Source organism: Microcebus murinus, chromosome 3 (assembly GCF_040939455.1).
Source record: "Microcebus murinus isolate Inina chromosome 3, M.murinus_Inina_mat1.0, whole genome shotgun sequence".
Classification (NCBI taxonomy): domain Eukaryota; kingdom Metazoa; phylum Chordata; class Mammalia; order Primates; family Cheirogaleidae; genus Microcebus; species Microcebus murinus.
In genome coordinates this window covers 22026345-22036378 of record NC_134106.1, presented here as the reverse complement: position 1 = coordinate 22036378, position 10034 = coordinate 22026345, and the positions used below count along the sequence as shown (strand labels likewise).

The following is a 10034-nucleotide window of genomic DNA, read 5'->3' as shown; positions in this document are numbered from 1 at the left end:
TGAATAAATGAAAGAATGAATGAGAAAGCGAACGGAATTAAATCAGATTATGAATGGGAAAGAGACTTAAAAGCTGACGCAATCTACAAGTAAGAGACTGTTAAAACAATTATCATCTCGATCACTCTGTTCCCTCTCCTCTGAGCCCCTCCCGCACCAGAGGTGGAATTCCTCCTCCTAACTTGGCTAATTCCATCCGAGGAGGGAGGGGACCTCCCAGATGCCCAAGACCCTCGCACCTGCGCCTCGCTGGTTCCCCGGTTTGAGCCGGGGGGAGAGAAGGGATGGGGGCCCGGGAGGCCGCCATAGGGAGGGTCGTGGGAGGAGCCCCAGGAGCACAAGTGGGGGAGGGGGGATGACGGCGGCTAGAACCCCGGCGGGGCGGGGCGGGCCCGCACGTCCCGGCCGGGCTGCGGCGGAGAGAGCCGGGCCAGCTCTGCAGAAGGCGGCGGCTGGCTGGCCGGGACGGTCACATCCCGCTGCAGGGGCCAGAGAAGGCAGCCGCACTGCCTCCTGCACCTGGGACCCGGGCCAGCCGCCAGGCCGCGCCGGCAACGCCCCCTGCTCCGGGACAGACTACGCGGCCCGTCCGAGCTCTGGGGGCTCCGCAGACCCGCGGCCGGCGCCCGCTCCGCCTCGGCCCGCAGCTCGGCCCCGCGCTGCCTGCCTCGCCCGGCCCGCGCCGGGATGGGGTAGGGGCAGCGCCACAGAGCCGGGCGATGGGCCGCCCACTGGGCACCGAGCAGCCCCCCGAGGCCTGACGGACCGCGAGGACAGGCGGAGGTGGGTGTGGGTAGGGCAGACGCGCACTGGGGGCGCCCCTGTACTGCGGGGGCGGGGAAGGCGGGGCGGGGGGAAGATGGGGCTTGTGGGCCGTGGGGAGCCTGGGAGAGCTGCTGCCCACCGTGCGTTCTGGACAGTCCTTGACCCCCCCCCACTCCTGCCACCTCCAGGAGCCCCGCCTGGATGTCAAGCGGATGCCCCAGCTCCCCCCAGCGGACTCGGTGGAGACCATGGCTTCGTTGATGCCCCTCTCCCCATATTTAAGCCCCACGGTCCTCCTGCTGGTCAGCTGTGACCTGGGCTTTGTGCGAGCAGGTGAGTAAAAAGGGATGTTGGTGGGGGTCAACCGGAGCCAGTCTGTGGGTGAAACCTGTTAACACCCTGGCACCCACAGACCGGCCTCCCTCTCCTGTGAATGTGACGGTCACTCACCTCAGAGCCAACTCGGCCACTGTGTCCTGGGACGTCCCAGAAGGCAACATCGTCATTGGCTACTCCATTTCCCAGCAAGTATGAATCACCCTTCTGCTCCCCCAACCTGTGTCCTTGGATCTCTGGACATTCCTTCAGCTACCTCCCCACACACTGCTCTCCCAGAGGTGGGGGAATCTGGGAGCTGGTGTTTCCTGGCTCAAGTTGCTCTTTTCACCCTATACCCTTGGAGTGTTTGGATGTTCAAAAGTCCGGGGTTGAGCCTTGCTGCCTGGCACTGGGGCGAGGCTGTCCTCCTCTCCCATCGTCCCCCTGCAGCGGCAGAATGGCCCCGGGCAGCGTGTGATCCGGGAGGTGAACACCACCACTCGGGCCTGTGCCCTCTGGGGCCTGGCTGAAGACAGCGACTACACGGTGCAGGTCAGGAGCATCGGCCTTCGGGGAGAGAGCCCCCCAGGGCCCCGGGTGCACTTCCGAACTCTCAAGGGTTCTGACCGGTTACCCTCAAACAGCTCAAGCCCAGGTGAGAGTCTGTGTAATATATTATCTGGCTTCTTCCCTGGCTTTTAGCCTCTTATTTACTTCCCTAAGCCAAGCAACAGTCTAGCTTAGATGAATAGAAGGGTGATTTAATTCATTGTACTGCCAGGAAAGGAAGGAAAAGCAGGTGGGCAGGAAACCGGGTACAGACAAACTGGTATTGAATTGTTTGGGGGAAGGGCTTTTAAGCTTCCTTTTACCCAACCTCATTTCACATCAGCTACAGCCTGCATAAGTGAGTACCTGCCCTGCAGCCACCTGCTTTTTGATTTTTAACCACCTGTCCACCAATGGCTTCCTCCCAGAGAAGGGCTACCCTACAACTCAGGGATCTACTGTGATGGGTCTGCTCGGACTCTAATCCCCGGCATCTCCATCGTGCATGTGTCTGCATAGATAGAGCTGTTCCCCAGTAACCCAGAGTCTGGCTTCTCTCTTCTCAGGTGACATCACAGTGGAGGGTCTGGATGGAGAGCGACCACTGCAGACCGGGGAAGTGGTCATCATTGTGGTGGTGTTGCTCATGTGGGCTGGTGAGTAAGCAGCTAGATGGGGGACCAGCAACTTAGGGAGTGGGACTCAGTGAAGGTGGGATATGGCAAAGGTTGTCAGGAGAAAAGGGAGTGAGAGAAATGGAACAGAGAGATGCTTAGTTGAAGGGGGATGAGGAGAAGTTTGAAGAGAGGAAGAGGAGGCTGTTTGGAGCCAGGAGAGGAAGATTTCATAAGCACCAGGAATTCATGGATTTTCTTCTTGGATTTTTCTAAAAGCTGTGTGGCTATCTCACTCCCTTCAAGGCTGTGAGTGGGGAGGTCACGAAGAAGGCTCAGATTGTATTGTTGTGTTTCAGCTGTAATTGGGCTGTTCTGCCGTCAGTATGACATCATCAAGGACAATGACTCCAACAACAACCCCAAGGAGAAGGGGAAGGGGCCGGAACACAGTCCTCAGGGAAGGCCGGTGGGGACGAGACAGGTGATGTGGGGGCCGGCCAGTGAGGGTGGGAAGGGTGATTCTGCCCCTGAGGAGCAGCCAAAGACAGGAAGAAGGCCAAAGAGGGGCAGGAAAAGATGGAGAATGGAAGGCCTGGGGTGGAGGATGCTGGAGAGGAAAAGTGGCTCCTATTGCTTTCCTAAAGTTAGAGACTCAGGCCATTTTCTTTCACAGAAAAAGTCACCATCCATCAACACCATCGACGTTTGAGTGAAGAAAGAGAACCAGAAGGGAGATGCACTAACAACCTGGGGATGGGGATGGGGTCAGGGAGAACCTAAAATGGTGATCTGCCCGAGACTTCCAGAGGGTAATGACACTCCCACAATCTCAGGCCTGGTACCCATCCTCTTTCCACTGTGAGCAGAGCCAGAAGGTAGGTCTGTCAGAGTCTGCACTCCTGGACCTGGGAAGTGGATATCAGATAGGATATCTCCTCCCATCGCCCAGGTCCAGGAGAGATTCACTTGTTCTACCCTATCCCATCAGGTCCCAAATGCGGGCCCCATTTCACCTGTATCAGGACTCTTGGCATCCCCAGCTGCCCCTCCATCTTGCCTCTGGGGTGTTTCTGTGGGTACTTCCCTTCCCACAGCCAAATCAAAGGAATCTTCTGGGCCTAGAGGCAGATACTGCACTGCACTACTCCAATGTCTTCCATGGAGCCTCAGGTGCTCCCCCTCACCTGGCAGCCCCTTCAGCTGCTGGTGATCTCACCCCTTGGACGTTTTTCCAATAAAGGTTCTTGGACAAACTGGAGCTGACTGTATGGTATACTGTATAGTATGCTGAAGACATTTCTCTCTTGACTCTCCCAGGGCCCCACCAACTTGATAGGAGCAGACTGTCACTGTAAAGTGTTTGCTTGGATTCTCCAGCCTGGAACAGGTGGAGAGGGACCAGGAAGACTGGGCGTAGAAAACTAGAGCCCTAGTTTCTTTTGCTTTTGCTTTGTTGGATAAGAAGGGGGTAAAAGAGAAGAGAAAGATATAAGTTCTTCCTGCAGTGGAAACTAAGTATGTCATGTGAGGGGGCTAGTAGCCTTTTTATTGTCACTGCTCACAATGACAGCCCAGCTCCTCACCATTTATTCTTCTGACTCCTCCATCAACCCTGGGTGAATGGTCAGAAAAAGACTGAGCAGTGACTTGGGGACTAACAAAAGAGCAGCTACACTAATGGATCCTTCAGTGGCATGTGCTCCTATCCTATGTGTTCCTGTGTCTATTCCTCCCTCCTTTGCTTTCCCTTTCATCTTTGTCTCTGTTCAGTCAGTCAAAGTCAATAATAATTGTAAAGCATAAGTGAGTCTATATTCATGCTCTGCCACCATCTCCAGAGAAGGATTCTGGAAATAAAACTGAGGAGTTGGAACTCCCTGTCAAAAGAATTATAATTTGGGCTCTGGGGCCTACCTGTGAAAATAGGGGCTGTTCTTTCCTAATTTCCAAGGTGGGGGTTGGTGGCCATGAGACAAATATCTGTTGACATTTGCAACTGGTGGGGGAAGCCTCTGGACCCAGAATCTGTCTAGAGAGCATATGCTAAATTTCTGGAAGGTTACAATTCTTCCCAACTTTGGATCATTCCAGAAGAGGCTTATGAACAACTCCTTTTCTGCATTTCAGTCTGCATTTGATATGTTACAAGAAATCAGACCAAAAATCCTGAAAGGAACAATCCAAACAAAGATCAAGAAGTCCATATCTTTTCTACTTAACGAAGCTCCAATCCCAGATTTCACAAAACTTAACCTATCAGGTGAGCCAAGCTCTGGCCTGCCCTACACCCTGAACTGTAAAAGCACTCCAATCTAAGCAGCAATCTCTAACCCACCATTACCCAACTTGGAAGTAGTGTACCTTACCTTTTCCTGGCCACTGGTTCCAAAACATGTCTCAGACTCTGGGAACATCATTTCTTGGAATGGGAGTGTCACAGGGTAGAGTAACATGACAAGAAGAGAGCAAGCTCAGAGGTGAGAAGAAATATAAAAGGTGTTTAAGTCTATCAACTCTGGGTTGAATCCCAGTCCTATCCTTTACTGGCTGTGTTAGCATGGGCAAGTGGCCTCTTTAATCCTGACTCTCCTGTTATGTAAAATGAGACAAATAATAACGCTATTCCCTTCAATTGTGGTTTTGGGATTACATGGCATAATGCACGTACAACACTTCGCACAGTACCTACCAGACACATACTGAGCATCCGCTGTTAGCTATCATTATTAGCCTTGTGATTCCGTGCAAGTCATGTAAGCTATTTGGGTTCAATTCCGTCAACTCCAAAAGGCCTATCATAGCAACTGCCCTCCTTTCCTCCAGGGTGATGAATATTAAGAGCGCACTCAGCGACGCTTACATACATCAAGAGCGAGAAAGACTTCGACTATGATTACGCAGAACCCCAGATCGGGACAGAGTTTGCGGGCGGGGCTTGGGCTTGGGTTTGCATGCAGCGACGGGATTGGTCGAGGAGAGGGCTCGTCAAGCCCTCTCAAGGTCCCGCCTCACATCTCATCGCGCTTGCGCACGTTCAGTAGGCTTAGCCGCAAAGCTACGTGGTGACCTTGCGACGCGTGTTGCGCTCCGGTCGCATAAGCGTCGGCAGCTGTCGCCGCGGCTGCGGCTGCGTGGCGGGTTGTCCAGGTAACCACGGGAGTTGTCTGATAGCATCTGAGAGACAAGTGTGCGTCATGCAGTTGAAGCACCTGAGGACCCTGCTGAGCCCTCAGGTGAGGAGTTGCCTGCCTCTTCCCTCCCCCTCCCGCCTTACGTTCCAAGAAAAGTGGGAAAACTGAAGCTTAATAGTGTTGATCTCCTACTGTGTGCAGAAGACTGCAACTGATATAGCGATGATCCGGACTCTGCTCCGCCCATACGGTGTTCAGTGGGCGAGAGGACCGCTAACGACTGTAGCTTTAATTTTATTAACATCAATTGTGTGCCAGGCCCTGTGCTGGGGCTCTAGGGGATGCAAAGCCACCCAACTTACTGCCCCAGCCTTCAAGAAGGAAAGGCGCACATGTAATCAACAAACACAACAGAACTAAATAAGCGAATTAGGTGCAAGCCCTGAAGACGGAACCGCTTGTCCTGATGGTGAAGATGTATCTCCTCAGGTTCAGTTCAGGGCACTAGGGGAGGAGCTCTGAAGCATGGTGAAGAAAGGGTGGGCTTTGGAGTCAGGAGACCAGAATTCAAGTCCTAGCTCCACCACTACTTTATACAAATGACTGATATCTCTGATTTTAGTCCTTGTCACACTATCTCTCTGAGCTTTCACCAGTCTCTTTATTTGGAAAGTGGGGGTACTAATAGCAATTTTAGGGAATTTGGGGAAGAGTTAAACGTAGTATTACACACAAAAGAGCATTGTAAACTGAAAAGCAGTGTGAAAATTGATAGACAAGAGGGAAGGACATTCAAAATTCAAAGGACAGAATAACACAAAGCTAATAAGAATAACATGTTCCATAACTGAGTTCACACACATGGAGTTAAATCTTGGTTCTGCCCCTTACAAACTGTGTGTGTAAACTTGAGCAAATCACTTAATCTTTTCGTGCCTCAATTTCATCATTTGAAAACGGGACAATAATAGCATCTACTTCAGTGTTAGGAGGTGAATTGAGATAATGTTTGCCAGCCACCTACCAAAGTGCCTAGTAAGTACTTGTTAAAGGCTAGCTGTTAGTATTCTATTCCCTACTTTATTTAATCCTCACAGCAATCCAGTGTGATACCTATTGTAAAGAAAGAGAAATAATTGATTATAGGAATCAGGAAGGCTTCACAGAGGATGTGGCGTTTGGAGAACAGAAGGAAATTAGAACAAAAGAGAGTTGTGCTCGTTGCTCAGTAAGCTAACCCCTGAATCTGTAATTTAAAAATTCCTTTGTCCTAATGGAAAAATTGGAGATAAAATCCTCCTTCAATCTTAAAGTAAGATGATGTCATGATGCGGGTAGGGCTGAATGCCCAGGATTGGACAAAGTGATGAAACAGGATGATCAGCAAAGGTTGATGAGGAGGCCTTAGCCCTTCTAACCTAATGTAATGAAGATTTGGAGAATGATAATGGTGATAGTGTGGCCATTTTGTGGCTCTGGGTTGAGGATTTGGGGGGAAAGAGCCTTTTTACTTCTGACTTTGGAGGTAGGTAGATTAGGAGTGAAAAATGACAATGTTTATTATTTTTTTATTGTTGTTGAGACAGAGTCTCACTTTGTTGCCCGGGCTAGGAGTGCTGTGGCGTCAGCTTAGCTCACAGCAACCTCAAACTCCTGGGCTCAAGTAATCCTCCTGCCTCAGCCTTCCGAGTAGCTGGGACTATAGGCACGCGCCACCATGCCTGGCTAACTTTTTTTTTCTATGTATTTTTAGTTGGCCAATTAATTTCTTTCTATTTATAGTAGAGACGGGGTCTCGCTCTTGCTCAGGCTGGTTTGGAACTCCTGACCTTGAGTGATCCTCCCACCTCAGCCTCCCAGAGTGCTAGGATTACAGGCGTGAGCCACCGCGGCCGGCCGAAGGTGATGATGTTTAAAGTCGGAGCTCTAGAACCCAAGTAATTAGAGCAGAAGCTAAATTTTTTTTATTTCAAGGAAGGAAACCCTTAGGAGAAAAACCAGAGAAGACCAGAGCTAGGAAGGGACAGATGTGGTAAGAATAGTTCAGCAGGAGATGATAACTTCTAACTTAGACTTCTGTGAAGTGGGTGGGGTTAAGAAGAAAAAAAGTAGCATTGTTTATCCTGTTTCAACTCTAATTATTTTCCTCCCTATTCCAGAACTTTCACGTTCTCTCCCTTTCCTGCCAAATAAGCCCAAACTCCTTAGCCTTGCATCAAAGAACCTTCCTGAGTTGGCCCCAGTCTGTCGTTCCTGCCTTACCTCCTCTGTTCTACTATTTTCAAGGTAGTTTCAGCTAAACTACATTACTGTTTCTTGACCAAAACTTCCCTATTCTCATGCCATTCCTTCTATCACAGATAATTTCCCACTCAACTGCATCCATTCTTCAAAGCTTAATTTTGATCATTTTAACGTAAAATTATCTCAGGTTCCCCCAAACTATCACAGCACTTTTTACATACTTTTCTTTTCCTACTTTGCACCATCTTATTAGATCTGGAGGCAGCATCTATGTTTTGCTATTTTTTTCTGTCTTAGCCCCTAGCCAAGTGACTTTCTCAGTAAGGTGCTCAAAAAATATTAATTGAATAAATGGCTAAAGACCAAAACTTATCAGACCAATTGAATTTATTTCAGTAGCAGACCTGGGATATTAGGGAACAAAGGGGCCATTGCAGGGATTTAGCACATTGTCTTTTAGTGCGTTTGCATTATGGGTCTCTAAAAGCACATTGTTCTCACAGCTCACAATACAGGATCTGGTGGCCATAGGCATCTCCTTGTTTTGAGGATAAGACCATGACAGGAAGAAAACTTTAGTGTGACCAAAGTCACACTAAAAGTAATGCACCTAGAAATGCTTTTGGCATTCTGGACCAGCACCTGGGTTTATTTTTACCTCTTTGCCCCTGCAGGATGGAGCTGCAAAGGTGACCTGCATGGCTTGGTCCCAGAACAATGCCAAATTTGCTGTCTGCACAGTAGACCGAGTGGTATTGCTGTATGATGAACATGGAGAACGGAGAGATAAATTCTCCACCAAACCAGCTGACATGAAGGTGAAGAGAGTAGTCCTGTGTTCCTTAACTTGTTAAATAGGGCCTTATGAATTTGAGAAACTTAGCCTGCCTCCTAGCCATAAACATAGGAAATGGTGTGGGCACCTTTTCTCAGTATAAATCCCTCAAGCCCATTAGAGCACACGTGTACCTTTTCTTCTCTTTTTTCTTTCATGTGTACTCATTACTTGTTTTTCTTCTGTCTCTCTTTTTTTAAACTTAGTATGGCAGGAAGAGCTATATGGTGAAGGGCATGGCTTTTTCCCCTGATTCCACTAAAATTGCCATAGGACAGACTGACAACATCATCTATGTCTACAAGATTGGAGAAGATTGGTGAGGATAGAGATTGGGAGATGGGATGGCCTATAAAGGAAGTGGAAGGCAAGGGACATGCCTCACTGGGGAGGGAAATAGAGAGGAGGAGGAGCCAAGCTCGTGCGTGGAAGGCAGAGACTTTCTGCAGACTGCTGTTACTTCTCTCCCTTTGCCCTCCTCTGTGTTCTGCAATCTTGTCCCTGGAGGAATCAGTCTAAGGTCAACAAGAGATCCAGAGTGATGTTGCATCTTTGCTTTGTTCCAAAGCTGTTCGGGCTCCTTGTATGCCTCCTTTCAGGGCTCCTGCAGGGTTGAGGAAACACTAGTGGGCCAGGGAAGATGTCTGGTCTTTATTCCCTTCCCTCAGCAACATTTGTAGCAAGTTATTTATATAAGTGATTTTTAATGTGCTTTCTTCATTTTATTTGGCAGGGGTGACAAGAAAGTCATCTGTAACAAGTTCATCCAGACGGTAAAGTTCAGACCAGTCCCTGGGAGCTTAGGATGAGCAAACATGTATCAGTATATCTGCTTATAAATGCAACCAGGAGTTGTATATTCTAACATCCAAATCTGACCTTTCCCACTGCAAGGATGGTGCTGCCTGGCTGCTCATCTTCATCTTTCCTCCTTAGAGCCCAGTCGTATCCCCTCTCCTCCTTCCCTATAGGAGATCGGGGTGGTGGGGTGTTCAGGTTGTTATAAACGTGCTAACCCACACAGACGGGGTTATCCTTTTCGTCATTTCTTTCATACAGAGTGCTGTTACTTGCCTGCAGTGGCCGGCAGAGTACATCATTGTCTTTGGACTGGCCGAAGGCAAGGTAAAAAAGGGAAGGGAAACACAGGAGAGGTGCAGGATGGGGATAATGGTTCTGAGAGAAGAATATGGTTCATCATCTCCTTTAGGGTCAAGTTGTGTACCGGGGGGAGAATGCATAGGGACAAGTTTTGTGGGATTTTTTTTCTTTTTTTTTCTTTGTATCTGGATGAAATTTAAAATAGCCTAACCAGACTTGTATCCATTCTCCCATTTTCAGGTTCGTTTAGCAAACACCAAAACTAATAAATCATCTACCATCTATGGGACAGATTCTTACGTAGTGTCACTGACAACAAAGTGAGTAAGGATAAGAGTAGTATCACAAGAGCTTGGAAATATTAGGAAAAAGCTGTGGGAAAGCCTGGACTGGGAGACCATAGTATGAAAGGTGGAAAGGACTTGTAGCAAGAACCACAGGTGGGGTTGTGTTTGACAGAGATAGGGGACTTTC

The 10034-nt window shown here is 49.1% G+C and overlaps 2 protein-coding genes across 3 annotated transcripts in view; both read left to right on the top strand.

Moving 5' to 3' along the window:
• The first annotated feature begins 381 nt into the window (after window positions 1-381).
• On the top strand, window positions 382-3507 carry FNDC4 (fibronectin type III domain containing 4). 2 transcript variants are annotated; one of them, XM_012788287.2, is made up of 7 exons: window positions 385-783; window positions 954-1098; window positions 1178-1293; window positions 1534-1738; window positions 2199-2288; window positions 2606-2730; window positions 2923-3507. In XM_012788287.2, the coding sequence occupies exons 2-7, from the start codon at window positions 978-980 to the stop codon at window positions 2956-2958; spliced, it is 693 nt and encodes a 230-aa protein (XP_012643741.1). In that variant the 5' UTR covers window positions 385-783; window positions 954-977; the 3' UTR covers window positions 2959-3507. The 2 variants fall into 2 exon arrangements, with proteins under 2 accessions (XP_075856749.1, XP_012643741.1); XM_076000634.1 differs by lacking the exon at window positions 2923-3507 and having other exon boundaries at window positions 382-783; window positions 2586-2730.
• Window positions 3508-5238: 1731 nt separating this feature from the next.
• IFT172 (intraflagellar transport 172) overlaps window positions 5239-10034 on the top strand; it is a 39699-nt gene continuing 34903 nt past the window's right edge. Inside the window, exons 1-6 of the mRNA XM_012788280.2 lie at window positions 5239-5482; window positions 8299-8442; window positions 8666-8778; window positions 9193-9232; window positions 9519-9584; window positions 9801-9880. Coding sequence (XP_012643734.1) covers window positions 5444-5482; window positions 8299-8442; window positions 8666-8778; window positions 9193-9232; window positions 9519-9584; window positions 9801-9880 — 482 coding nt within the window. The 5' untranslated portion in view covers window positions 5239-5443. The remainder of the gene's footprint in view (window positions 5483-8298; window positions 8443-8665; window positions 8779-9192; window positions 9233-9518; window positions 9585-9800; window positions 9881-10034) is intronic.

Excerpts from the sequence above, each read along its gene's own strand:
- FNDC4 (XM_012788287.2), top strand. The coding sequence starts at position 978 with ATGCCCCAGCTCCCCCCAGCGGACTCGGTGGAGACCATGGCTTCGTTG. Across the intron at positions 1,739-2,198 it reads CTCAAACAGCTCAAGCCCAG|GTGACATCACAGTGGAGGGT; the intron begins GTGAGAGTCTGT and ends CTCTCTTCTCAG. Across the intron at positions 2,731-2,922 it reads GGCCGGTGGGGACGAGACAG|AAAAAGTCACCATCCATCAA; the intron begins GTGATGTGGGGG and ends TTTCTTTCACAG.